We start from the raw sequence: 26,643 nt of genomic DNA, 5'->3' as shown, positions 1-26,643 counted from the left end.
TTGTCCCTTATTTATATCTATACACCAATTACACCAAAACAAGTCAGGCTTTACAATCAGGATTCCCACATTATGTTCAAGTTGGGCTGAACCAACTCTGCTGTGAAGGGACCCTTGTGTTTAGCCAAATGGAACCACATTAAACTTAGGAAATCAGACACTCAGAAATTACCTGAATACCAAAGCTCTGACTGAGAAGAGATGCAGGCACCTAGCACTCCAACCTCAAGAGATTCTATACCTAGGACTCTGTTAACATTTTCACTCTTTTACTTTGTTTAGAGTTGACTTTAAATCCATAGGGGCTTAATCAAGTGGTATCTACCAGAGGTGAAGACACTCACTGATGTGGATTAACTTTGAAGCTTTAGTACAGCATAACAGGTTCAGACAATAAACAGAATTATTTTTTTCCAGACACTCAAGGGGAATGTTAAAGTAATGGTTCAAAGGCACCAAGAGACCCTTTATTCAGTTTAAGGAATATTACACAATTTTTGTTCAGATGGTATCCACACAACCATATCAGAATTTGGCTGAGAGTTACCATGCTTAACTAAAAAGTGAAAAATCCTTTGGTTTTTAACACATTTAACAGAGGTTTTTATTAAAATAATAATAATAATAAAAAAAAGATTTAAAAAAAAGTTAAGACAATCTCAATGTTAGCTTGGCTTGAATGCTGCAAAGAAGTCTAACTTCAGTGACAAAAATGACAAAATAAAACTGAAAGCTGAAAAAGACTGACTGAAGTCAACCACTTGAAAATCTAAATAAAATATCTTCACCTTCATGAGACAAAAATTACAGCAAACTGAATACCTTACTATACTAATTCATGAAAAAAAGCTTGATCTAGCAGATATAACATACAAAACAAAGTTGGACTTAAAAAACTCCAAACAAAGTGAAGGGTTCCACATCCAATAGTGTCCTGCCTCTTCTCACTCTAAAACTACCCTCTCTTTTGCTTCATTTGCCTTCTCCTTCCAGTTTACCACAAATACTCAACAAGACATCAGTTATTACAAACTCTAAGAACTAGTGTGTCCCTAAGCCTTCCAGGTATTCCCAATCAGGTTTGCTACAGATTTTAGGGATTGTAGCCTATGTAGTGGAGGGGGTTACAAGGTAAAAGTCACCTCAGTTTGCCCCACTATTAATCCCAAATTTATTACCTTTATTTTTTTAATTTTTAATTTTTTTTTTAATTTTTTTTTTTTAATTTTATTACCTTTTTTTTTTTAATTTTGCTTTAAACAGTAGCTGCATTGGCCAACAAGGCTTCTGCAGTTGATAGAAGAGATACAGTTAGACCTACAGCTGTACAGCTTTCAGGCTTACAAATAAACTACCTAAATAGCACTAAAGTTGACACTGGTTAACATGTGTTATCATGTGGGGTTTTTTTGTTTGTTTTTTTTTCAAGATTTCACTCCTTTACCAAGGAAAATCAAACAAAACAAAACAAAATCATCCATATAAACCAATCCATCATCCATCTTGAATGAAAACTCCCTGATGTTATCATGTCTTATAGAAGGTTTGTATCATCCTTTAATGTCAATATAAAACCTTCCATTATATTTGCAACTACAAATACTTCTACAATCTCTTCTTTCTCTTCCTGACTCACCACTAGAACAACCTGCCACCAACTTATTTGTGAACTGGTTCATGTTTCCCAATCAACTGCAGGCACAAGCTGAGCTCCAGTGACACCAAGAGTGACTTGGTGAGGTTCAGTGGTATCCTTAGGCTTTTCTTGTTTGTAAGACAAATCTAGTGATCCGATCTAAAAAAAGTACTTTGTCATAGACTGGAGGTATGTTTTTAAGGTGAACACACACATTTTCATATTATTTTGGGTATTTTCTTTTGGTGAGGTGTATCCACTTTAAAAGCTCTAACTTTTCCTTTCTTCAAGCTGAAGGTGCAAGTGTTCATCTCTAAGAGAACTGGGAATTTCTATTTTACACCACGTTAAGGCCATCCTACTGCAGAATGGGTATTATACACCCTTCTGTCTCACCCATTTCATTGAAAATAAAGTCCCTTCAAGTTAAGCCTTATATAAACCCTAAACAAAGTTTGCAAAACCCTGTCAGAGCCAGCATTTTCCTGTAACAGAAATAATGAAGTAACTGCAGGTCTAAGTAGTGCAAGCATACTGGCTTTGGGACACACCAGGCACAGAAGACAACACCCAGCCTGAAGTTTGGCTCTTCCTGGGGGGAAGAGCCAAAGAATCCACTTATGCTCCAGCCACATGACTGTGGGAGAGATGCTTCACCTACCCTGTACCTTTAGAGAATACAGAAAAATCACTATGGACTTATTTCCAATTAGTCTACTGTGGCAGTAACTACCATGCCTCAAACAACTCCAGAATATCACTCAGAACAAAGAAATTCAAGGGACTCAAAATCATGAAAAATTTAACCAAAATGTTAACACCAAGTTATCAAAATACTATACAAAAAGCTGAAAAATCTGAATCATTAAAAAAATTATTTTCATATTGCCAAAATCAAAAATCTAGTATCACTATATTTACTGCCAGGTGGTTCAAGAGAATAAGGTTCAAAACTTGTTGTCTGTTTCTATTGTTGTGCTTATGTTGTACAATGAATGAACCAATTGGTAAGAACAGGCTACCTCACTACTACAGAGATTGATTCTAATTTAACAAGTGTTTTGGGCAAAAACTGAAGAGAAATCTTTAAACACTTATAGAGAGAACTTTTTTTTTTTTTTTTAATTTCTTAGTAAGTTACTACAGTTTTCACCATCATTTTCAGCATTCCAAACTTCTCATCCTAAACACCTGAAACTTAGGTTCTTGAAATTAAGTGAAAATATTCCTTACAATGAAAGTTCAAAATTTCATAGCCAGCAGACTAGCATGCATTCATTATTTTCCTTTTAAGCCTTAAGTGGATCTTACAGATATTTTGGATATGTTGGTTATTTTCCATTGGAATCCTATTGTTTTCTTATCTTCCAAAGAACTGTAACAACAAATTCTGCCCTAGGTGAGCAAAACTGCAGACAGATGACATGAACATGCAGGGTGACAGAAATGCAGGCAGCTGACAGGCCAGCAGGACTAGTGGGAAATGGGAACAAAACAGACACACAGAGAGCCTATGTGTGTTTTTCTTTTCCCTCTCATTCTCTCCAACTCCCATTTCAAGTAGAACTTGAATTGATAGAAAGAAAGAAAAAGCCCATGTGCTGTTTTTATCAGCTTATAGCCCTGAAACCATGGTGGCCCACAATATCAGGCCTAGTTCCTGGCATGGAACTGTTCTTGTAGAACTCTTCAAGACAAGCTCTATATGGGGTGAGGATTATAAAAAAAGCCTTTAGACTGAAGAAGAATCAAGTTCACAAACAGAAGGAAAGTTTGGAACACAAAGAAAACCATGATGTCCATCTACTGAAAGAAGTAGTTTGTCACAGGGCAGGTTTGTTATGTGGGACAGATCTAACCCAAAGACTACATCCCCTCTCAAATCTATTTAACACACACTTTTTGATCCTCAAAATTACAAATAATATGAAATGACCCAATTTACCTTTCTGTCTTCAGGTAACCTGAAAAACTGCATGGTAAATACATGAGCTTCTGTATCTTCTACAACTGAATCACTAACTAAAGGCCCCTGAGCAATAACATTAATTGCTACACAAATGACAACATAAAAACACGGAAAGGGTGAAGTACAAAACCTTCATAAAGTACACCAGGAACAAGTCAATTCAAAAAAAGACAAAGCAGAATACAGGAAATCAGGAAACAAAATGCAACAATTATTGTAAAATAAAAAGCCAAGTGGCTCAAATGGAAGAGCATTTTTCAGAATACTGTAGACCATAAACCACTCAATATTAGATCAGATTTCTTTGCTATACAAAAAATCAAACTCTACCCTCAATTTTAGGGATTGGGGAAGAAGAATGAGAAAGTCCATGGATCAATATTTCAGTCTACACACAGTCCAACAGAAAAGTTGTTTCAGCCACCAAAATACTTTAAGGACACAGAAGGCTGAAAAAGGGAGAGATGGACAATTCCCTTCTTCTAAAATAAGGAAGAAAACTTATCCAGAAGAAACCACTGTTGGGAAGTCAGGCACCAGATAATGTGCATTTGCAATATTCATGACTTGCACATGATCAACATCAATAACCAAGAGAATCTTTCCAAAATCTTTTTGTTACCCAGAAGCAGCTTACATATGCAATGCTTCCTCAGAAATGCTAAGGCTTTAAAAATCACACAACATCCAACGGGAGGAAAAACTGCTATGGCTTTAACTCCAGGCTGAAATTAACAGTACTTATAAACTACTCAAAGTCCAGAACGAGGTGGTGAAAATACACAAATATGCCCACAGAAAAAACTTCGGATACTTAAGAAAAGGAAACACCGTGCTGTCTGAACACCGTTGACGTTGAAGATGAGCACCATTCCTTTAGCCCAAGTGACAACACTTCATTGTTTACATAGTGCCTTAGGCATGTGCAGCGATGGGGGTGCCGGCCTGTACTGCTCAGACCTCTTGAGACACCGATAAACTGCAACCATACAAAGCCAATATTTATTAATACTTTAACCCTGACTTTACTTGGTCTGGGGTTTTTTGTTGGTTTTTTTTTTTTGTCAGCTTACTTACTTTACGCAGCGAAACGGGAGCCGTTCGTAAGAATAAAACGCAGTGGGAGACAGCGCCTCAAGGGTAGTGGGAGATGTTTGTAAAGCAGCACAGCCCCTCACGGGGGTCGGCGGGATGGGAAGGATTCTACAACCGCGCACACACGTGGGGCGGGGGGGACAAGCGGAGGGCACATCCCCGCGGCGGGGACACGGCGGACGATGGCGGGGGGCGACGGCGGCCCCGCCCTCCGGGCCTTCCCGCCAGGACGGGACAGGACAGCCCTTCCCAACCCAGCTCTACCCACCCCGCGGGCCCCGGCACCGACCCCACCGTTCCCGGGGATCCGGTGCTTGCGTGCCGCCGCTCCTCGAACGCCGGGCCGCGGCCAGACGGAGCCCTCGCCAACCCCGCCGTTCCGTGCCGTGCCGTCCCTTCCATTCCCCCTGCGCTTCACCCACCCGGCCTCCCGTCGCCATCCCGCCTCCTGCCCGACCTCCGCCAGCGCCCAACGCCGTAGGCCCGTCCCCGCCCCACCCCCGCCGCGGGGCCGCGGGCCGGGCCGGGCGGTGCAGCCGTGGAGGCCGCCAGCCCGCCCGCAGTCCTCCCCCCGCCGCCCGGGCTCCGGGCCGTACCTCACGGGCTCTGCGGTCATGTCTCCGCTGCCGCTGCTCGGTGCGGCCGGCCGGGCCGGAACCGGGCTCAGGCGCTGAAAGGAGACAAAGCCGTTATTGCCACCATCGCAAGCCCGGCCGCCATCTTATCGGAGGGAGGCTGAGGGAGACCTGCCTCCTGCCGCCTTCCTCCTTCGCCGACTCCCATTGGCTCCTTGCCGCCCCCAGCTATTTTCTAATTGGGCGGCTCCGGCAGGGCCTGTTGCTAGGGTCGTTTACGTCACCGCCTCAACCTCCCGCGCTCTGATTGGCTGGCGGGAGGGTTACATCACCGCCGGGGGCTTGACGTCACGCACCCGGTCCCGTGACATCATTTCCAAACAAAGTGTACTGACGACTTTGCCCAGCAGGGGGCTCCTGCCTAGGGGTGTCCCGGGGCCTCGGCCACTGAGGCGACAGGGAGGTGGCCACGCGCAGGAAGGTGGCCACACGCCGGCCACCACGGGTGACAGGAGCCGGGGTCGGGTCCCACCCCGTCCCCTGCCACCTACTGCGTCATCAGAGGAGAATTCTGCAACCCGGGTCCAACACCATCGAGTCAATCGCGGTGTTTAAACACATCAGCCATCTGATGAGTGACATTGCCATGGAGGCCCAACGCCACGAACGGCACCGAACGACCCAAATCCTCTGTGGAGATCCCCCACCCAACTCAAAGCTGACCAGGACAAGAGCACAGGGGAAAGCTTTGGAGCACAGGGGAAAGTTCTGGAGGGGACAGTTTCCCAAGTGAGAATAAAAAGATGTCAAGACACAACTAATGAGCACGATACTGAGCATCATGGAGGTTGAGCTTGTTGAACAGCACCAAGTTACGCTGCTAGCTGGAGCTTCACCTGAACTCAGCTGTGCTACAGCTTTTGTCTTAACAGAAAAGGCTTGAGATAAGGAAATGCAACTTTGGCAGCTTCACTGAAGTACACGCCAAGATAATGCTCCCTGCTTGAACTATCAGCTTCCATGTTCCTGTCAGATGTTAAAAGCAAATGAAGAGGGTTGGGACACATCCCTGTTCAGAGGGAAAGAAGTTCCACACTTCCATGAGGCTACCCAACTCCACTGGCTGGGTTTCCATGCAAGTTTCCTTGACCTCCTTACATGACTAGAAGAGAATGGACAACCAAAACCCAGTCCAGGACCAAAACCCAGTCCAGGACCAAAACCCAGTCCAGGACTGCACAGAATGTGAAATAGATATTATAAAGGTAATTTTGAAAATTGAAAATTATTCATTTTTCTTCAGAAACTAAGAAAACCCAACAACAGACCACTGCACCTAGTTTCATAATGCAATGGGCAAAACATGAGGAAAAAATCCCAAGTGAAAGCCTTTATCTTAACAATAAATACTCCTTAATATCCATTTCATTCTAAAAGGCAGTGTTAATAGAATAAGTAGCATTTTCACACTTCAGCACATACAAGCTTACATATCCCAAGGAGATTCTACAAACTGGTCTAAACAACTTGCTTTAGAATTTAATATTTTACCCAAGAACTGCATCCTTACTTGCTGATTAGTATCAAACAGCAGATCTCATAACAGCCTTGTTAACAAATGCTGACAGCCAATCCTACAGTTTTAGAAGACCAAAGCACCACCAGCCTTCTAGCTAAGATTTAGAATGAACAAAAGAAATATATCCTTGTTAACCCAGTGCTACAAATTCCATTTAAAAATTGCAAAAAGCCATTCTACGTTTTTGCCACCAGTCTGAATTAAACCAGAAGCATTACTGGTTCTTAGCTCTGCATTAGTATTCCAATTATGTGATTAAAATAAGAACACAAAACATTTATTTTCCTCTAGAAGGGATTTAGTCTGCTTTCTAGATTAATATCCTACTGATTTAGAGTAACTACATAGATACATTTTTTTCCTATTATTCTATAATATTTTTTCCTTTGACTGTTTCCTTGGAAGATGGAAGCAGGTATTTGAAAGCAGCTTAAAAAACCAAATATAATTGCCTCTACTTCATAGCTTACAGATAAATTTACACAAAAAAAAAAGAAATCCTATTATGAGAAAAGGTCAAAATAAAGAATAAGAATGTTTATATCTCCCAGAAATTACTCCAGAAGACAAAACCTGACAATTATCATGAGGTTGGCAAAAAAACAGCTTGCAGGAGCACACTGGGATCTGCATGTGGACAGACAGCACGTGCACCTGTAGCTAAACAGTCTCCACACCTAACACCTGCAGGGTGAGTTTTCCCAGCACATGGGACCCCTTCCCCTCCAATGTTCCACTATCAGACTCTGCTGGCTGCTCCCATCTCCCTGGAAAAATAAGGATTCCAAGCTCAGTTTGCAGGACAAACCAAGGGCCACTGTAGAATCTCATCATACTTATTTTTTCATGCTGATAGTAATTAGTTTTCTTCAGTAGATATTAGCCTACTTTTAAGAAAAATGGCTGAAAGACATGTATAGTTATCAATTGACAAGAGAATATTTTTATAATTTTAGGTGCCTCTGACCTAGAAATACAAAGTGCATATACATCTTTTTCAGATCATTATCTGTGATAAAAGTAGCACAATAAAACACTGTGCTTGAAGTAATTTCAGAGGAATGGTCAAGATCTGAGCTTTGAAATGGAGTAGATAATGTGCAGTGAAACCCATTCTCTACTTGTCAGGGAAAACCATGATAAAAACTGAAAACAGATGACTGCTTCCTCAAGAGCCTAGGTTTGTTTTGAGGTTATTCTATTCCCCTTTATGAAATCCAATGTGATGTTATGGAATCAGTTGAGGAGTGGTTTGTATTTGATAATTAAACCTTTTCAGCATGAAAAAGCAGTAAACATCAAGGTCCAAGAGAGAAACAACTTACCAGTACTTTCCCAAATCCATTGTGAAAATTAAGTTTCTCATAGCAGATGAAAGCACTTTGAAATATTAACTTAAAAAAAAAAAATCACATATTTACACATATTTTCAGTGTAAGTGATTTTCTGTTATAGGCTGGGTAATTTTTAACATATGTCATCAAAAACATTACTAATCAACCATAAAGGAACACTATAAACCCATTCTTCTCTCCTGACAAAGCCTGACTACAAGATGCCCCAATCTAGCATAATCTGATGTGATTCAGGCATCTGTTTTCCTTTGGATGTTGGCAAATGTTTAGAAAGTTAAACAATTAACTTTCTTCAGTGCTTCTAGAACTTTGTCAGGAATACAGAATAGGACTAAAGAAAATAAGGCTCAGAACAAGCCTTGCTGTACACTCATTCCAATACCCAAAAGCTCTGACCACAAAAATCAGCAGTATTTCCCTCATAAAGCCTTTGTGCAGCCACCATCCCATCATATTCCCCAGACTATCCCATTGCCTGGCAAAAGGTTTAACTTGTTCTTAGCCTCTGGACTGGATGTTTGGTTTAACCCCATGGTTGCAGGTGTTCACTCAGCCACGTGGGCATCACCATGAGTCAAGGTGACTTGCACCAGCAGGAAGGCACCCACAGCAGATGCAGAGCTGAGCACATTTTCCATAGTGGAGAACACAACCCATTCCCCAGATGAAGCCAAGCATTTGCCCTCTTGCCTTGAGCTTAGCCCAGGGGAAAGCTCCCTGAATTATTTCTAGCTATTATTCCAAAAATCACTTTTAAACACACCACAGCCCCTTTTCAAAAGCAGAAAAAGCAGCCATCTTTGAGGCCAGACACATTAACAAAACCACACAGTCCCTCTGTAGCTACAGATAAATAATTTCCTCCTTTATTATAAGCATCCTCTGAAGCTGAGCCTCTACATTACCCCTGAGCTCTTTAATGACTTTCCAAAGATGACCTCAAACTCCCAGTTTTGGCATCCAGTTCTCAAATGCATTGCCTCTTCCACCTGTGTTCCACCCATCCAGAGCTGTTTATTAACTAACTGGTGAGATGTAGGGTGCCAAAGATGCCAAAAAAAAAATCCCTTTGGGTACCAACTATAGCTGACTGTTACCTCTCAGCTGCTGCACAAGTCAAATCTTTCTGGAACTGCATCCTCCCAAATCTGCTACAGGTCCTTGCAATCACTCTATTTTCATCTGCTCCACTATCCCACTTCTTCCCTCCTCCATGCACTTCTGTTCCAGCTTAAAGAACACGAAAACTGTTGGGAAAAGTAAGTATTATTTTATTTCATGTGTCAGCAGAGGAAAAAGGGAAATCCTCAACTCTCAACATCTCTGCCATCTTAAGTGGAAGGCCAGTATGTCACCACCATCCTTCAGTGTGCAACTGCATAAAGTTGGTAAACACTTGATTAGGTGCTTTTTTTAGAGAGAAGTTTTTCTGTGCACTGTCAGAAAAAATAGAAACAAGTCTGACAGCTTAAAAAAAAACCCAAACGTTACTTTTTTCAGAATGAGATTGTAAGCCAACTTCACAGCTTATGACAAGTACAACCAACCTATAAACTTGGAAGCCCTGTACCCACAGGGCTGGAAAACAAATAACAGTTCAAGTTGTCCCAGGCAAATCTAAATTCCACCTCCAGAAATGGTATTAGTTGATTTGTCTAGGATTACAGGAAGCCAAGATTTCCACCTCAGGACAACTGTCAAAGACAAGCAAATACCACACAATCTTTATGGTATTAGTAGGCCACATGAAAAGATCTCTAGTACTGACATTTGGGGCTCCCATTTCCTAGATAAACACCCGTTTTCTACTAATCCAGTCTACTCAGTCATATTCAGGTTATTTACTATAAAGACATTTTCATTAAAACATTGAAACAAGAGTGGAAGAAGAGAGATTTGTTTCATGTTCAAGTCAAAAGACACAGGAGCATGGATTAGCCTAAAAAATTTTATTGAAACTTGTCCAAAATCCAGTCAGACACACAATTTATCCATTCCACTAAGGCTTGTCATTGTGAATGGCATGGGAAAAAAAAATGCATCTCAACAAGCTGAAACATCAAACAACTAAATTAGTGAAGTTAAGGCACTTGAGATGTGTGTTAATTTAGCAAAATTGCATAATATTCTACTGTGAATCATATAGTCCTTTCTGAGATTCAATCTAAAGTACCCAAATTCTGGAACCCCTTGAGACAGGGGAGAGGCAGAAGCAGGAGACAAAAATCCCATATTTTCCCCTAACTAGTGACCCCCAAGGCCAGCACAGCCTGCAGAACAAAGCATCACTGAATCAGGCAGCACAATTTCCCTGCAGTACAGGTGCTGAACTACCCAACTGTTCAGGCTGAGGCACAACATCTTCCACTCAAGAATCTTTAAGGCAAAATATCTTTGTGACACCAGAGAACAAAAGGAGAGGCAAGAGGTACATTCAATGAAAAGGCTAAGAAATCTTCCCTGGGGTAACAATATTTATCCTGGTATTACCTATCTTTTCCCACTCCCATATTCTCCCCAAGGATAAAAACTTGGAGAAAGTAAATGGATAATGCAAGAACTTACACAGTGACTAAAAATCTGATACCCATTGGCTTGTCAATAACTTTAAAGTAAGTTGGCAACCTTTAATTCAGAAAACTAGTTACATTTTGGTTTGTATTTGTGAGAGTGAGTGTTGGTCACTTTTTTTTTGTTTTTGAGTTAACATTTACAACTTAACTGTCATGGTTTCAGCATTTGGCAAAGGAAATTTTTAATGAATATTTCAATTAATAACTTGAATCCACCTGTTGAAAATTCTCCCTTACTCTGTGAAACCTTTTGCATCATACAGCAATTAAGTCCCATTCTCAAAAACAAGACACAGCTGTAAGATGTGCACATTCCACATTGAAATTTGAAGTATAGTCCAAGGGTCAGATATCAAGTAAAGGAAAAGATTCCCAGGTGCATGAAGATACTTTCTAAACCATGAAAAAGCATGACAGAGAAACTATTGTCACCTGCTGTGCACAAACAGGAAATAAAGTGATCAATATTTTGAGGGGGGAAAAAATCATTTGGAAAACTGATTATCCAACTGAATTTAAAGTCCTGTGTCTAGTTAGTCTATGGAAAGGTGGTTCTAAGCATTAAGTTCTGAATTTCACTACAAGTTGTTTAAGAAGACGTAAAGCTTACAAAAAAACCAAGATTGCATCTGAATACTCTGTGTCCTTCAGAACAAACTGCTTGTTAAATTTAAGGCACTACACACATTGTCTTTGGTTCAGTGTTTAACTATCTCATTCTGTGTAAAGAGAGGTAGCATGAACCACACACATTTAGCTCTTCCACTCCATTACAGGCAAGTTGAGAGTCACCACCTTTCTGATGTTACAGATTCTGGAATTCTTTAGCTCATTAGGAAACTGTAGGAACAAAATAACAAACATTCTTGTTAATTTTAAAAGAAACAAAACTGGGCAATATTCCACTCAGCTTTCAAATATGTCAAGAAAGTCAGAATGAGAAATGGGGCCTGATGCAGCCATGAAGCTGTGGAGAAGTTGTTTAAAAGCAAGAAAACAAAACCTACAAAATTAGAAGCATGCAAGACAATTGTTTAAACCAGAATAGAAGCTTAAAGAGAGTAAGTTCAGCTCTCTTCTCATCTTGACAAGTCTTTATGAAATAACAAGTTTTTATTCAGATATTTTAAAATAAGAACTGTGGCCTCATAGGAAGGGGATAGTATTTGCATATGGGATTATCCTTATTAAACTCTTTGCAGAAGCTGAGATGGCTAGAAGATGGTCCCTCAACATATATTTATTCCTTCAAAATGCCTAAAACCTCATAAAAACAGACAAGAGATCTATATTGATCATATATATATATGATATCATATATATTTATATAGAGCAGTCAATTAATAGGCCAAGACTCTTTACAGCAGCAACCCCAAAATTTATGCAACTTTAAAGCATGAACCATCCTCTTTGTTAAAAAAGGATTAATAATCAAGATGTATGAATATGGAAAATAAAAATAAAAGGCATTTGTGTTTACTATACGTTGTCTGAGACATAACTATGAAAATAGAAATATTTTCTAATATTTAATGATGTGAAAAGGAATGCTCCAAAATCTTTTCTTTGGGCAGACTGAAAAATTGTGCTAACCAGCAAATTTCTGGTGATCATATTGGCCAATACTGCCACTCTTTAAAAAGCAAGTGAGGCATTTTTAAAAGATTATTTCCCACTGAATTAGATGTCAGGAAACAGCCCTTTTGCCAGTCTGTTCTTACCAAAGAAGGAAACACCAGTCAGCAGGAAGAGACTGGTTGGTAAACATGCAGTCCAGATGGAAACCCCAAACTTCTTGTATCACTCTTTAAGTCCTCATTTGTGTTTAACCCACTTCCTTCCCAACAGCTGTGGTGTGTATTGCAAAATGCACAGGAAAACAATGACCAAAGCAGCAGAAAAGAAGTACCTGTATGGGTAGCCATGGTATTTGGATCTGAAGACAGACAGCAACCAGCTGAAGAACAGCACCACCAAGCCAATACCAGCAATGCACATGACTGGAAGAGATAAAGAATAAGGCACTGGTAATGTGACAGTTCTCCCCCAAAACACCACCATGACTGGGGTTTTCAAAAGCATTCTGTAATATTTACAGAGTTGGTAAAATAAGATTCTGTTAAGAGTCACTAAGAACTCAATCAACACCAATTTTCTCCCAAATTCCTCCTGTAAATCTATTTTATACAAGTGCTATACAAAGTCCCTGCCCTCCCTTACCAGCAAAATGCTGCAAAGCATCTTTTTATCTCCCCACCCCCCAAACAGGCTTTGATTTATCTTGCCATTTGCTAAGCAACTCCAGATGCTGCTAAAAAACCACAATTCACTTCTGCTTAGAGGTGGGAAGGAAACCCACAGTGCAAAAGCATTTCTAGTAAACAGTGTCTAAGAAGTCTTTACTCAATATGCCTCCTTCAGAGAGAAAAATATTAGCACTTACTTTTTCTCTTCCCCACATCCATGTCAGAAGTAGCAGCTTCGTGGAGGAGTACCATTCCTAAAGTGACACCACCATCTACAAATGCTGTTTAAGGCTAAATCAACAAAATACAGAAGCAATTTAACACTTCTAGTTTCAAACTCAGCTCCCACACCATAATTAAAAGTCACTGGAAAAATTAGACTTCCCAACCAAACAAGCAACTGACAGGGAAAAAGCAACCTAAAGGCACTCATAATGTCAACTTTCAAATCAACACAAAGTTTAAAATACAAACTGGAAGGTTTAGTAGGTCTTGACACAAAATTAAAAACATAAATTTATTATCTCAGTTTGTAATTAAAGAGCATTTCTTCCCAGAGAGCTCAGTCCACTCCTACTACTGTTCTGTTCCACTGAAAAATCCCAAAAGGATTTGTTTGGGATAATTCTGTTATCCCAAAAGGGTAACAGAATGAATAAAATGCATACAAGTTAAAGCTTGTAAAACTAAGGAAGCTCAAACAACTTAAAAGGCCTGACATTTGCAAAGAATGGGTCCTGTGGAACAAAAGAGAGAATTCCCAAAGATTTAATTCCATTTCACTAGAGATGTTCAGGCCCAATCCTTCTCCTGAAATGAGAAATAATTAGCATTGACTGCAGTGGGACCATTAAGAAGTCTTTCACTTTCAGATGCAGCCTCCCTTCAGCACAAGAGAAAAGAGATGCACCCTACAGAGACCTTTCTGACTTCTACCATTTTAAATGTCTCCAGGAACTGGCAGACTGCAGTAAGACAAGTGAGCATCAATAAAGAAGCTTCTAGGTGGAATCTGAGTGCAACAGGAGCACAGTAAGAATTAAAAAAGCATGAGAAGTCCCCCTTGAAATAGAAGTCAAAGAAGTATCTTGGATAATATGCAGCAAGCAAATAAAATTCTAACATCACCAGATTTAAACATTAAGTGCTTGCTTTATATTGTTACAAAAGCTTCATTGCATCACTTGCAGAAACTAGGGCTCTGAAGACATAAAACAGGAAGAAAAAAGGGAGAAATGAGTAGATGTCACTCTTAAGGAACACTTCTGTTGCAACAGAATAGACTTGTTAACCACTGTCAAGCAGTGAAGGGGACAGGTACTTTAAACACCATTTTGAATTTATGTGCCTGTAGTACATCTCCTGTATATTTGTGTACTTCCAAATGGGAACAGTTTAGGAGTCTGAAGCTGCAAGAAAAATAATGTTAAATGAAATTTGAAAATCCTGAGTCAAACCTAAAAGAATGCACATGCTGACACAGGTGATGAGACAAAGACTAAAGTTACAGGTGATGGGTCAAAAACATAACAAGAGAAAGAAGATTGAATTTTAGAGTATTCTTATGAATCCAAACAAACATTTTTATATAGACAAGAAAGGCAAAACTCTCAACCTGCATTTTTCCACTTGCCTTTCCTGATGGCATAATATTGCCATGGAAAAATCCTCAATCCTTAGCAGGAACGAGTGGTAAGATTAAAAGTAAAGAAGGTAAGGAAAGAAATAGAAGAAGAAAGATCAGTAAGAGAGTAAGGAATTCAACAGCAAAGCAAGAACTGAGTAAGTAACATTGAAAAAATAAGAGACATGCACATAGGAGTGGGGTCTATCCTGAGTAATCTTATGGATCAACAAAGGTTCACATCTTTAACTGTGTTCAGTCAGTAAGGAAGAAGGAAGAAAAGCAGTACAAATCTTTCTATCCATAGGAAAGGCAGAGCTGACAACATGGGAAGGCTCCACAAGCTTCTGCATCAGTATTAGGTGAGTTTTGAGCCTTGACAAAGTGCTCTCATGGAAAAGGCAGCAGCATATGTGAACAGAAAAGTAGGCACCAACCACGTGATTCTCAGTAGGAAGGATACTAAACAGAAGAACAATGTGTGTTTCTGCCACAAACTGGGCTTGGCTGCTTCCATGGATATAGTTCTGTAAGAGACAAAGAGGAATTGAATTTAGAAAAGGCTGAAGTCAACTTTGACATGATTAACAACAGCTCCAGAGCTTGGAGCTGGGTACTACTCTGTCTCTTTCCAGAGACAGAAGCTGCAGCATAAACAATTGCATCTGTTCACTACTGATTTTGGGGGGAGGCTGTGGCAGCACCAAAGAATCCTTCTTCCATTAGGATGCACAATCAGCTCAAAATACCACTCAGATTATACCACATGCAGCTACAACCTTCATGGCCCAAATCCCCTGCCCATCAGGGAAAACTCTGTAATTGTCCTCCTGACCCCACCATGGTCCAAGTCTGATCCATTCCCTGACTTGGATCCTTAGGTTACCCTCAGCTTAGGGACAGTCTCTTCAATCTGCATGTGAACACTACTCACCAGAACCAGCACTTGAAATCTTTTTCATGGTACACCAGGGAAAGGAAAATAGCTTCAATAACATTGAAGCTTCATTCTTTAGTCTCAGAAAGGCTCAGGAATGATGTAAACAGAAGAATCAAAGTGTTTTCAAGGAAACATTTAAAACATGAGGACTTCCACTCAGTAAGTTGGCTCAGTTTTATTTATATTAATGGTTTACTCATCTCTTTTAATCCCTTGTGGGAAGCTCTACATCATTCTGATCATGATGTTATATCCAAGTAGACAAAAAAAGTTAAGCATATCCACTTTTTATGGAAGAAAAGAGGCCTGATGGACCCAATCAGCCAATAAAGGCCATTTCAAAAAATTGATTCCCTTCTGAGTAAAATCCAACATGTGATGTGTCAGTACCTGAAGAGATGCAACACCCTCAATCCATTCTGACTCCTTTACAGCAGATCTCATTCTGTATTATGCACAGAGCAGTGTGTTTCAAGTGATGTTAAAACTTACTTTACCCAGGAATAAGATTTTGTAAGCCTAAGGTCACTAGACCTTAATTTACCTCAAGAATATCCAAGAAAGATGTTTTCATATGGAAGTAATAGATGAGGGTCTGAGCCAAAAAGATCAGGTTAAACATGAACTGGCCAAGCTCAGCAACAGGACTGCTTAACTTTTTAGACTCAACATAAACACTTTTATTTTGCTGGTAGCAATGTAGAACTATTACAACTCTTCATTAGCAGAGATACAATATGAGTACAAGACAGAGTAATGGGTAAATAAATCCTGAAAAGAAAACATGAGAACAAATAGGAATAGTTTAAAAGAGATAAATGAGGTCAGAGAGATGGAAGAGATAAGGTAATGTAAAATAAACTATCCTCAGAACCTAAGCAAAAAAGTTTTGTCATTATGTTTCCTCCAAAAAGTAAGTATTTCTCATCTAAGTATTGCTTTTTTTATTCTCTCTCTTAAAAGCTTATTATTGAGCACAGAAAGCAATCCACCCAAAAAACCCTCTAAACAATTTAGAACATCCCAGAACTACTGCCACCATTCCTACAGAATTTATGATTGAACAAGAATCTGTAGGAATGGTCTTCCCCTGAAAATGGAACTCTAGGGAAGGGTTGAAGTTACCACACAATTACACAACAGGGCACTTGGGTTTGGATTGAGATCAGCATTTTCTGACTTCTTCAGACTGAAATAGGAGTTTGCAAACAGAGTTTCTTCTATTTGAGCCAAGAAAAGGTTAAAGCTAATTGGAAGAACAACCTAAATCTTGACTGGAGCTCTAACACTCCTGTTTTGCACAAAATGCTTTTACAGGCATATTTTTTAAAGAAGACAGATCCTCTCTGAACTAATCAACAGCTCTCTAATTTGCCTTGTTCCCTCCAGACCTTACTAAGAAATAAGCCAAGAACAGAATTTTCACTCTGACTTCCCTCCTTCAGCATCAGTCTGATTCTGTAGAAATACCACAGAAATGCAGAAAGGAAAAAAAAGAGTAAAAAAAAAAAAAAAAGAGTAGACTTACCACTTGTCCTGTATGGGGATTCTTATGAGCATAGGGTGGGCCCCTAATGTGGTTCCACATCTGGCCAGATGTCATTGCTAACACAAAGCACTGAAGAGGAAAGAAGAAACACTATTTAAAAAGGATTTTATTATTATTATTAACCTATTCTTTCATTTCCTACCAAAATGTACTGGTTTGGAATATAATCTTAGGCTATGTGCTGTCCTACCTTTGATTTGTATAACAAGCACCTAATCAAGCATTAGCTGAAAAGATTGAGCTCAAATCATATTACCAGACTACCAAAAAGTAAAACTAAACATACTCCATTTTCTTCTACCTCTATTTAAGCATTTTTACAAAAGCTTTAGAGACCCAAATAGCTAAAAAACTCTGGACAACAGGCAGACAAGAGTTATAATTACTCACCAAAGCAGCAAATGCCCAGCCAGTTTTATTATACAGAAAATCCAGATTGCTTCCACGTAAATACACAAGGCCTCCAATGACAGCCAGCAGCAGCCCCAACATCAGTGGTCCAGCATAGTTTGGTGGCCTTATCACACGGATCTAAACAGAGGATATTTTGATTACTGTCCCTCAGTGGGATTCTATATTAGACCTGCACTCCTTCTAACAAAACCTAGAATTTATTAGAGTGGAAAACAGTATCAAAAAGCACACAAAAACTTTCTATAAAATAAATCTGACTGGAGAACCATGGAATGGTTCTTCCCTCATTAATGTAACTTGAGTTTTATCCACCTTTACTGCACCTAATAATTTAAAGACTGTTTTTCTTCCAGAGGAACAGAAGAGGGAGAAGGAATGAGATGAGTTTTAGCAGCTTATTGAACACAGAATTCCACAAAATATTGGAACACAGAACGCAGTGAAACTGAAAGATGAAGTGGTGTCTCCAAACCAGATTTTGTAGACAAGAACTATTTAGAGTACCAGAAACACCACTGATGGATTTCACAGCAAAGAAGTGCTGCAGGGGTGGTGAAAGGTGGTGGAGGGGAAAAGCTGGAGGTACTCACATTGACATCTGTCCTGTCAGCCACCCAACGAGCAAGCTGCTCAGCTGCAAAGCCACGCACCTGCAGCTCGTAGGTGTCACCACGTTTGGGCTTCCCTTTGGCAGGGAAGTTAATGAAGGTTGGAGCAGAATTCATGTTGAGCTGGATTTGGAAAATTCACAAAAAAGAGAGGTCTCTTTAGCACCACAATCCTGTTCCATTTGTATCATGCAACAGCGTCACTGAATCAATCAGAAAAAGTAACTATTCAAACTAACTACTAAAAGTAACTATTCAAAAAACTATTAAAGAACTATTCAAACTTCATTGACAATAACTTAAAAAAAGGCAGCACACAGTAGCTTACATTTCTTTGATTTCATAAAAGTAGCCAGTTATTCCTGCAATTTCTCTTTTCTGGTCCTTGCTGTTTTCCCCTTTTAGTACAGAGGCACAATTTTTTTTAGCTCTGTCACTGGGTGCTCTGGATATCTTAGGAAAAAACTTACTTCTGATTAGGCTTTTTTTTTTTTCTTTTTTTTTTTTTTTTTTTTTAAGCACAACTGAGCATGCTTTTTAAAGTGATTGATATTTCCTTGTTAGTACTCAGAACTACAGCTACACATGCAAAAGATTCAGACCAGTTAAGAGGAGGTTACAATAGGTAAATAAAAGTACTTGTTTAAAAAATCAAGTTCTCTCTTTTCCTAACACTGTTTTCCTCACAATATTTCAGTTATTTTCAATCTGTTCCTTTTCTAAATACTATTTCTGAGAGTGAAGTCTGCAAAATAGGACTATTTACAATAATCATTAAAGGCCATAGCTTAATAACTGAATTTTTGATGTAACTAATTTAACAAGAATAATAAAAAGACATCCCTTTCCACTTCTCCAGTCCCAAAGATTCCTTTAAAGAAAATACCAAAGCCTAAATCAAGAGGCTTTTAAATAGAGATGAGTGTGTCTTAAAAAGAGCTAAGATTTGCAAAACTATAATGAACTATTAATGAACAATTGCAAGACTACCTGTAATGTTTTCATACATTTAAAAAGACCAACAAACTGGTTACACATTGGTAAAGGAAGAGGAAAATGAGTACTTGAAAAGTTAACCCACACTAAAATAAAACCTAAAAATTGCAATAGCTGTTGTAATGACACCAGTGCTTTCTACCTTGCTGTTTCATGTGTCATAAAAGAATTCTATTAAAAAAGTTACACTGTTAAGTTATTATTAGAGACAAACTCATTTAAAAAAAAAAAAAAATAGTCAGAGAAGCCAGTACACTCCTTATACCTGTGCCAGGTTTGTCAGTTCTGGTGAGATTACTGCCAGCACCCTACTGCCCTCTGCTCATCTCCCAGTTTGTGACTTTTAACTGCTCAATTCCACCATTAATTATTGTAACACTAAATTCTGTATAAATCTTTACTTTCTTGCTCTCAGTCTCCAAAACCCAAAATAAAAACGATGTTAGAAGAGAAGAAAAAAAAAAAATACATTACCATCTGAAATACATCTGAGCCTTCATCAAAATCAACCATAGCAAAAAAAATCTTATTGGTAAATGCACTGGAATACCTCCAGGAGTTTGCCAGGATTTGGTATTCCTCATCAGCTTGCCTGGAAAACACACAAAGTGAGAGGCTGCATCACATGGCTGTCCAGAACACCTGGGGGAACTGTAGTCACCCACCCCATTAATGGGTGCACCCCACACACCAGTAATTTCCTAGGGTTAAATCTGAAGGCCAGGCACTTATCTAACAATTAAGTGAAGCATTTGGCACAGCTGTTCTGTGTTTTTAAATAGCAGGGGTAAGTTTTGTGGAGTCCACAAACACCAGCACTGGTAATTTCTGACTGAAATTTCAAATTTCAATGATTTGCTTGTCCACACAGCACCACAATGAGTACAGGTGTGGCCTCTTTTCCATATCAGAATAGGGGAAACTAATTAAATTCAACTAACTAGGTACAAAAAGCATCTTTACAGATCTCTGCCACCTCCAGTTTAATACACAAAACCCAAAAGATGGCTAAGGAACCAGCATATTAAAGTTGTAACTAAGTGCCAATCAGCATAATGAATTAACAGCAGCTGTTAGGCTCCATGGCTAGCAGTAATTCTATAAACACTTCATCAGCAGCTCACACCAGGAAAGTTTTCACTCTGTCTTTCTCCAGAAACTGGTCAGTGTTAGCATTGCTTTGGCAAAGCAGCAGTTATTTTAGGAGGGAGATTGATTAATTAATTACCACGTTGTTTTCTCACTTAAGTATTACAGACATATTCCAGCACATTTAAATTCAAAGATGATCCAACTCTAACGTGGCACAGTGCATTCCTCCCACATCCCTGAAAGTTTTATCCTATCCTTAAGTTTAACTTCCTACAAAGCATACAATGACTTTGGAAATTCTAATTTAGGAGTAAACGAAGCTCATACTTGCACACAACACACTGTCTGTGAGGCTGAAGAGCAGTGAACATCACAATCACTGAGTAATTTCTGGGTGGTGCCTTCACAAGGCGTCGAAATTTGTCCCCATTCATTCGGATAACAGATCTTTTGCTGGCCCACTCCATCAGCTGGGTCACTTTTTCTGATAAAACCATCTGAAAATCCAGCCAGAGAAACACTTGATGAGTTCAGTTTTCCCCCAGTCTCACAGTACTTATTTCATAACAACACTGCCCACACAGTGTAACACTTCCTCAGGATTCCTGGAGGCAATCACTGATCCTTTTGATGGTCACGTTAATAAAATTAATTTGCTTTTAACCACTCAATAATGCACACACTTAAAAGCATTTGGTGTTACACACGCTGGCTCAGACTCTCAGCTCACTGACACTTTCTCATGTTGCCAATTTTAAGGTTTCTTTCAGGTGTACAAACTACTCCACGCTGTTTATTTGGCACTAAGCATCACACCCCTGGTTCAGATTGCAAAACTTGGTAGAAGTGGAATAAACTCTGGAGATGGGAGCCCTGTGGAAGTGAACTCAACAGCTAACATTCAGCATTGCTGGAAAAAAACTTGATTGAGCAAATACTTGGAGAACTCAGAAGCATTCAACACTAAGGTCTTCTTTAAGAATGAGTCAGCCAGCTCTGTAATGTTACACAGTGAAGTATTATAAGTTCAGCAACAAACCCCCAAGAGTTACATTTAGTATAAATTACACCTCTATTCCTTATTAATGCACTTTTTCATATAAATACTTCAGGGCAAATGATGAACTACTCTTTGACTGGCATCAGTATGCACAGAGGGAACCTGACAAACTGCAGGAGCCAAGTGTGTGGCAATAAGTGACACTGAGAATCATAGAATTTTCAAGGTTGGAAGGCATCTTTATTTATTTCCAATTCCCTTGCCATGTTCAGGGACACCTCCCACCAGCTCAGGTTGCTCAGAGCCCCATCCAGCCTGGACTTCAAAACTTCCAGGGATGGGGCTTCCACCACCTCCTGGGCAGCCTGTGCCAGGGTCTCACCACCCTCATGGGCAACAACTTCTTCCTAACATCCAATCTAAATCTCCCTCCTCCACTTTGAATCCATTCCCCCACTCCTACCATACCTGACAGCCTAAAAATTCCCTCAGCCCCTTTCCTGGAGCACCCTGCAGATCCTGGAAGGCTCCAATGAGGTCTCCTCGGAGCCTTCTCCTCTCCAGACTGAACAACCCCAACTCTTTCAGTCTGCTGTGGTTACAACCAGAGAGGAGGCAGTGCAGACACCCCCACCCCCCTCACCCTCACTCCCAGCCCCCCGGAGCTCACACTGCGGGAGGACAGGGCTCTCACGGGGCTTTTTCAGAAGAACCCAAGAACCTGGAGTGAAACCCCGTGGAAAAGAAATAATAATAAAAAAAAAATAACATTAAAAAAAAAAAAAAAACCAAAAAAAACAAAAAAAAACAAAACAAAACAAAACAAAAAAAAAACCCCACGAGATAAATTTAAATTCTGTGATTCTAGAAACACAACCGCTCCGCCCAGGTGCCCACCGCCTTTCCCCTCAGTCAGCCGAGCCTCCGGCTGGGGAGGCCCGCGGGCGAACCGAGGTGCGCGGTGCGGCCCGCCCTCCGCCTCACCGGGTAAACACCCCGACCCGACCCGACCCGACCCAGCTGTTCCCCCAGGGAGGCGGAGAGGGTTCCCTCACCTCCTTCCGCTTCTGCCCCGCGGTGCCCGGCGCTCCCCAGGCCGCCAGCAGCAGCAGGAGCAGCGCCAGCCCCGGCACCGCCGCCATCGCCGCCCCGCTCCGCTCCGCCGCCTCGCGCCCATTGGCGGGCTCCGAGCAGACGCTTCCGATTGGCTGCGGAGCCGGCCCGCGACTCAATGCCGGCTTCTGATTGGCTGATCCCGCCTACGGCCCGGGATGCCCGTAGCCCATAGGAGCGCGGCGAGCTGGAGGCCCCCGATTGGCTGTGCCCGGGACGGGCGGGACGGGACCCGACCTGACCCGATCCGACCCGGCCCGACCTCGGGGGGGTGGCAGCGGTATGGCGGGGGGTGTCAGGATGCTTCGGGAGAGTGCGGGGCTGCTGTAGCTCTTTCATCACCTTGGGGAAGCACCCGGGCTTTGCTCGGCACCCGCGGCTCTTTAAATGCCGCCAAGGTGTAAGGTGCGCGGCGTCCCGGGGGACAGCACCGCCGCCAGGCCTCCCCTGGGTAAGCCCTGAGGAACCAAAAAAAAAAAAAAAAAAAAAAAAAAAGGAATCTCGATTAAAACACCGAGGAACTTCATCTACAAGGGGCGACGATTGCTCTGTTTTATACACGCAGGTCTGTTGTTGAGTTGTGTCTTTAAAATGTTAAAAAAACGTAAACGCGCTCGGGAAAGCCTCAGCCCGGGTGTCTCAGGCTCTGAAGCGTTAAAAAAAGGAAAAGAAAAGCACGTAGTTTCCCTCGTGCTTCATTTTTTCTTTTGTCTATTATAAGAAAGTCATGGAGGTGCTGGAGTGTGACCAGGGAAGGGCCACGGGGATGCTCAGAGCTCCTCTGAGGGTTGGGGTTGTTCAGTCTGGAGAGGAGAAGGCTCCGAGGAGACCTCATTGGAGCCTTCCAGGATCTGGAGGGTGCTCCAGGAAAGGGGCTGAGGGAATTTTTAGGCTGTCAGGTATGGTAGGAGTGGGGGAATTGATTCAAAGTGGAGGAGGGGAGATTTAGATTGGATGTTAGGAAGAAGTTGTTGCCCATGAGGGTGGTGAGACCCTGGCACAGGCTGCCCAGAGAGGTGGTGGAAGCCCCATCCCTGGAAGTTTTGAAGTCCAGGCTGGATGGGGCTCTGAGCAACCTGAGCTGGTGGGAGGTGTCCCTGAACATGGTAGAGGGGTTGGAAATAGATGATGTTAAATGTCCGTTCCAACCCTGAAAATTCCATGATTCAATTCGAGGACGCGAAAATAACCTCAGTCTCCGCGGCCTCGCTGCGTTTTCTTTTGATATTAAACTCTGCTTGCAGCCTTTGGCCTTTTATATGAATTTAATTTCACCGAGGAAAGAAAAAAAGAAAAAGAAAAAAGTGGTGTCAGAAGTGGGATTCGAACCCACGCCTCCATACGGAGACCAGAACACCCAATCCGCCGCGGGAAGGCGCGGAACGCCTTGAGTCTGGCGCCTTAGACCACTCGGCCATCCTGACACTGCATCTGAACGCCTCGCCGGGACGCTCTTAGCTCTTTCCTCCTACAGCCCCACGGGTCCCTTCCCTTCGCGGAAATCCTGTCAGCGAAACGGGAGCCCGCGTTCCTACAGAGCCTCCCCTGCTCCCGCTCCACCGTAGCGAGGCGGCTCCGTTCCTCCGCCCCTGCGTTACCCACGGGGCTCCGCTCGGCGGCGCCTTCCCCCGGAGACTTCCGGCGCCACCATTTTGTTTTTCACCGCTCACCAAGGGTACCCGGGTGCCGCCGGCTCCACGCCTCCTGTCAGGATGTTCCCTGTGGCCAGGGCCGCTCTCAACCTCGCCGGTAAGCAAGGAGCAGGCTCTCTGAAGGATGCAGAGATGCTGAGGGTGTGTGGCGGGAGGAGGCGGTTTCTTGCCGTCCCTGTGAGGAACATCCCCGGGAAGGAGGGTCCCTTTCCTCAGGAAGGGTCGTGAGGGCACCTGAGGGGCTGTGGGCAGCTGTGTCCTTGCCTTGTGTTGTTTTTTTTTTTCTTTTTTTTTCCTCTTTCTATTTTTTTCCTGCCTCTTTTACCTCATAGCTGTTTTTACTTGAGCTGACCTTGGGTTCCCTTCTGGGTTCTTTTCCCCTGCGTGGTAACCAAAGGCCCGTCCAGGGGGTTGTGAGGTGAAGTGAGGTGTAGCCAGTGAACAGACCTTAAACCCAAGGGTTTGTGACACTCCCGGGTCCTCTCAAACCTATTCCTGGTTCACGATGTGCAAGCACATAAAATAAACGTGCTTAGCTGCGTTTCTCTTGGGAGATGTTCAAAGCTTTTTTTTTTTAATGCTTATGTTTATGACGACAGACTTGTGCAGGCCTACAGGGATGTGGTACCGTTATGGGTACTGGCATAATTTTCTCTAGTCCGGGCTGGGTAAACGTGAAACATTGATCTGAAACTAAATAGTTACAGTTTGTAACGTCCATCTTTATGCACAGACCACTGCCCCGTCAAACCCTTTGTACACAAGTACTAAACAATCTCTGTGTTTTGAGAATCAGAAAAACAACCTGGTCGTTTGTTTCATCACTGTCTTCTCCTTGCTGAGTGTACCTCTTGTAATGCACATTTGTAATGTACCTCATGTATTCTGCCACCTGAAGATATCCTCCTGTCATTTGTTCTCTATTAATTACTGTGTGTGAAGACCCACAGTTATTTTCACTTCCTTTTTCACCTCCCTCCAAAAATCTTGAGGGAATGAGAAAGGTATTAACCAAACCCAATATATTACCCCTTTAATTTGATGGTGAGCTTCACCCTCAAAATGCTTGTATTAAGTACACATACTGCCAATACAGATGTTTACATATAGAAATCTGAAACTTAAGTATTAACAAAATATTTTATTAGAGAAATAGCAGTGCTTAATATGATACAATAATTTCCACGCTGAGGGCTCAAAGAAAACACGTTAATGGAAAAGGTAATTTAGAGGGTTTTCTTACTGGAATTAGACTTAAGGTTTAACTTTCTAGAGAGAAATAGGGAAAGCTGAAATGCAGGCTTTCTGCATATCCTGTGTTTTGGAATCATTACAAAATTCTAAGCCATTTTTTTTTTTTAGCTTTTCTTGAAGGCTTTTCACTGCTTGCCTCTCTGTGGGTGGGAGATGAGGATTGTGAATAGTCTGAATGTTTATTTGAGCTGATTTCTTGTGATTCTTTCACCTTCCTTAGCTCGTGGCATTCAGCACACTGCAGTAAGACAAGCTCATCGTAAAGCTGAGCCCAACTTCCATGATAAATATGGAAACCTGGTTCTCCTTGGTGGAGCTGCAGTTTTTACTACGGTCTGGTCATATGTAAGTCTTCCTTTTTCTCACCACTGTTGGAACTCTAGCAGGGAGCTCTTGAGTTTCACAAAGGGTTATTTGTTTGAAGTCACTTACGTGGCTGGAATTGAGGAGCTTTTTATATAAGTGAATGGTAATGTGGTAGGGGTGAAGGTTGTGTTAGTTTATACATGGATTTTTCTAATTGTTAGACAAATTGCTGTCTATTGCTTGATTTTTAAAATGTACTAGAAACAGGAGTATTCTCAATTTTACTTGGGGTTTCAAGCCTCTAGAGGTAGTTTTATCAGGAAAATGTATAGATGAAAATAGCAGTATGCAAATGGGGTTTTACAGCTTTTTTGTTCTAAAGCTGGATGTTTTAAACTAGAAAAGTGATATATTTAAATATTAAGTGTAAGTATATTCCATTTTACTAGGAGATGTCATGTTTTAACACAAGAAACCTAAACACAAAACAGTGGAACTATCAGGAGGTTTCCTTGATTTCAGAGTTAATAATCTTGATTTTTATCCTCCCACAGGCATTAACGCAAATTGGGATTGAGTGGGGCTTTTCACCTGTTGGCAGAGTCACTCCCAAACAGTGGAGGGAGTGAGGGCCTTTGCTTGTTGTGAACTGGTGTAAACTTTCACTGAAAAAAAATTTATTGTGAAATGGCATTTATTCTCTGATCACCACTTGTGCAGTGGCATTCCTGGTCTAATAAATATACTCAGAAACCTGGCTGCTCATCTTGGTTTCCTCTGTGTCTACTGAAGTGTCAAAACTCAAAAAAATTAAACCATATTTTAGCTGCTGATTGTTGGCCCTACCAGAGAAATCCCAGATGTTGTACAGTTGTCTCCTGAGGTTTGTGCTTACAGGAACCTCCTCTGCAGAGCTCGCCTCAGTTTTCCTCTGACTTCCCACAGCCCTGGTGACCAAGTTGGTGTTTTCTGTTGAGTGCTTTTATGTTTTGAATCGCTCTGCAACGAGCTGCGTCCCTCTGAGGCCTTTTGAGACTCGGGAAGGGCATAAAAGATTGAGTTTTCCT

At 41.4% G+C, this 26,643-nt stretch overlaps 3 protein-coding genes and 1 non-coding gene across 11 annotated transcripts in view; 1 reads left to right on the top strand and 3 right to left on the bottom strand.

Moving 5' to 3' along the window:
* The window catches only part of ATRX (ATRX chromatin remodeler), a 72,170-nt gene extending 66,601 nt beyond the window's left edge, over positions 1–5,569 (bottom strand). For 4 of the 8 annotated variants that reach the window (XM_071757622.1, XM_071757625.1, XM_071757621.1 and 1 more), the window contains exon 1: positions 5,297–5,482. Coding sequence is in view for 4 of the 8 variants with exons in the window: in XM_071757621.1 (XP_071613722.1) it covers positions 5,297–5,316 (20 nt within the window). In the remaining 4 variants the exon portion in view is untranslated. Of the gene's footprint in view, positions 1–4,682; positions 4,945–5,296 lie in introns of those variants that run through there. The other 4 variants (XM_071757615.1, XM_071757617.1, XM_071757623.1 and 1 more) reach the window with 3 other exon arrangements.
* A 4,574-nt stretch (positions 5,570–10,143) lies between these two features.
* MAGT1 (magnesium transporter 1) lies at positions 10,144–22,452 on the bottom strand. The gene is made up of 10 exons (XM_071757612.1): positions 22,307–22,452; positions 20,579–20,748; positions 19,634–19,751; positions 18,146–18,286; positions 17,532–17,672; positions 17,121–17,210; positions 15,116–15,179; positions 13,226–13,300; positions 12,692–12,782; positions 10,144–11,622 (listed from the first exon to the last, which is right to left on the bottom strand). The coding sequence occupies exons 1-10, from the start codon at positions 22,391–22,393 to the stop codon at positions 11,607–11,609; spliced, it is 993 nt and encodes a 330-aa protein (XP_071613713.1). The 5' UTR covers positions 22,394–22,452; the 3' UTR covers positions 10,144–11,606.
* A 1,220-nt stretch (positions 22,453–23,672) lies between these two features.
* On the bottom strand, positions 23,673–23,788 carry TRNAL-CAA (transfer RNA leucine (anticodon CAA)). Its single transcript has 2 exons — positions 23,751–23,788; positions 23,673–23,718 (listed from the first exon to the last, which is right to left on the bottom strand). It is a non-coding gene; the product is annotated as a tRNA-Leu (tRNA).
* Positions 23,789–23,951: 163 nt separating this feature from the next.
* On the top strand, positions 23,952–26,341 carry COX7B (cytochrome c oxidase subunit 7B). The gene is made up of 3 exons (XM_071757767.1): positions 23,952–24,113; positions 25,491–25,615; positions 26,131–26,341. The coding sequence occupies exons 1-3, from the start codon at positions 24,077–24,079 to the stop codon at positions 26,203–26,205; spliced, it is 237 nt and encodes a 78-aa protein (XP_071613868.1). The 5' UTR covers positions 23,952–24,076; the 3' UTR covers positions 26,206–26,341.
* Positions 26,342–26,643: the final 302 nt, after the last annotated feature.

Source organism: Heliangelus exortis, chromosome 14, assembly GCF_036169615.1.
Source record: "Heliangelus exortis chromosome 14, bHelExo1.hap1, whole genome shotgun sequence".
Taxonomy (NCBI): Eukaryota; Metazoa; Chordata; class Aves; order Apodiformes; family Trochilidae; genus Heliangelus; species Heliangelus exortis.
Note: the sequence above shows the minus strand (reverse complement) of the source record. Positions and strands in the feature narration are given on the sequence as shown.

Coding starts and splice junctions, on each gene's coding strand:
- COX7B (XM_071757767.1), top strand. CDS start 24,077: ATGTTCCCTGTGGCCAGGGCCGCTCTCAACCTCGCCG. Junction 24,114..25,490: donor GGCCGCTCTCAACCTCGCCG/GTAAGCAAGGAG, acceptor CACCTTCCTTAG/CTCGTGGCATTCAGCACACT. Junction 25,616..26,130: donor TTACTACGGTCTGGTCATAT/GTAAGTCTTCCT, acceptor ATCCTCCCACAG/GCATTAACGCAAATTGGGAT.
- MAGT1 (XM_071757612.1), bottom strand. CDS start 22,393: ATGGCGGCGGTGCCGGGGCTGGCGCTGCTCCTGCTGCTGCTGGCGGCC. Junction 18,287..19,633: donor GCTCAGATGTATTTCAGATG/GTAATGTATTTT, acceptor TTCCAAATCCAG/CTCAACATGAATTCTGCTCC. Junction 17,673..18,145: donor CTGACAGGACAGATGTCAAT/GTGAGTACCTCC, acceptor TCCTCTGTTTAG/ATCCGTGTGATAAGGCCACC.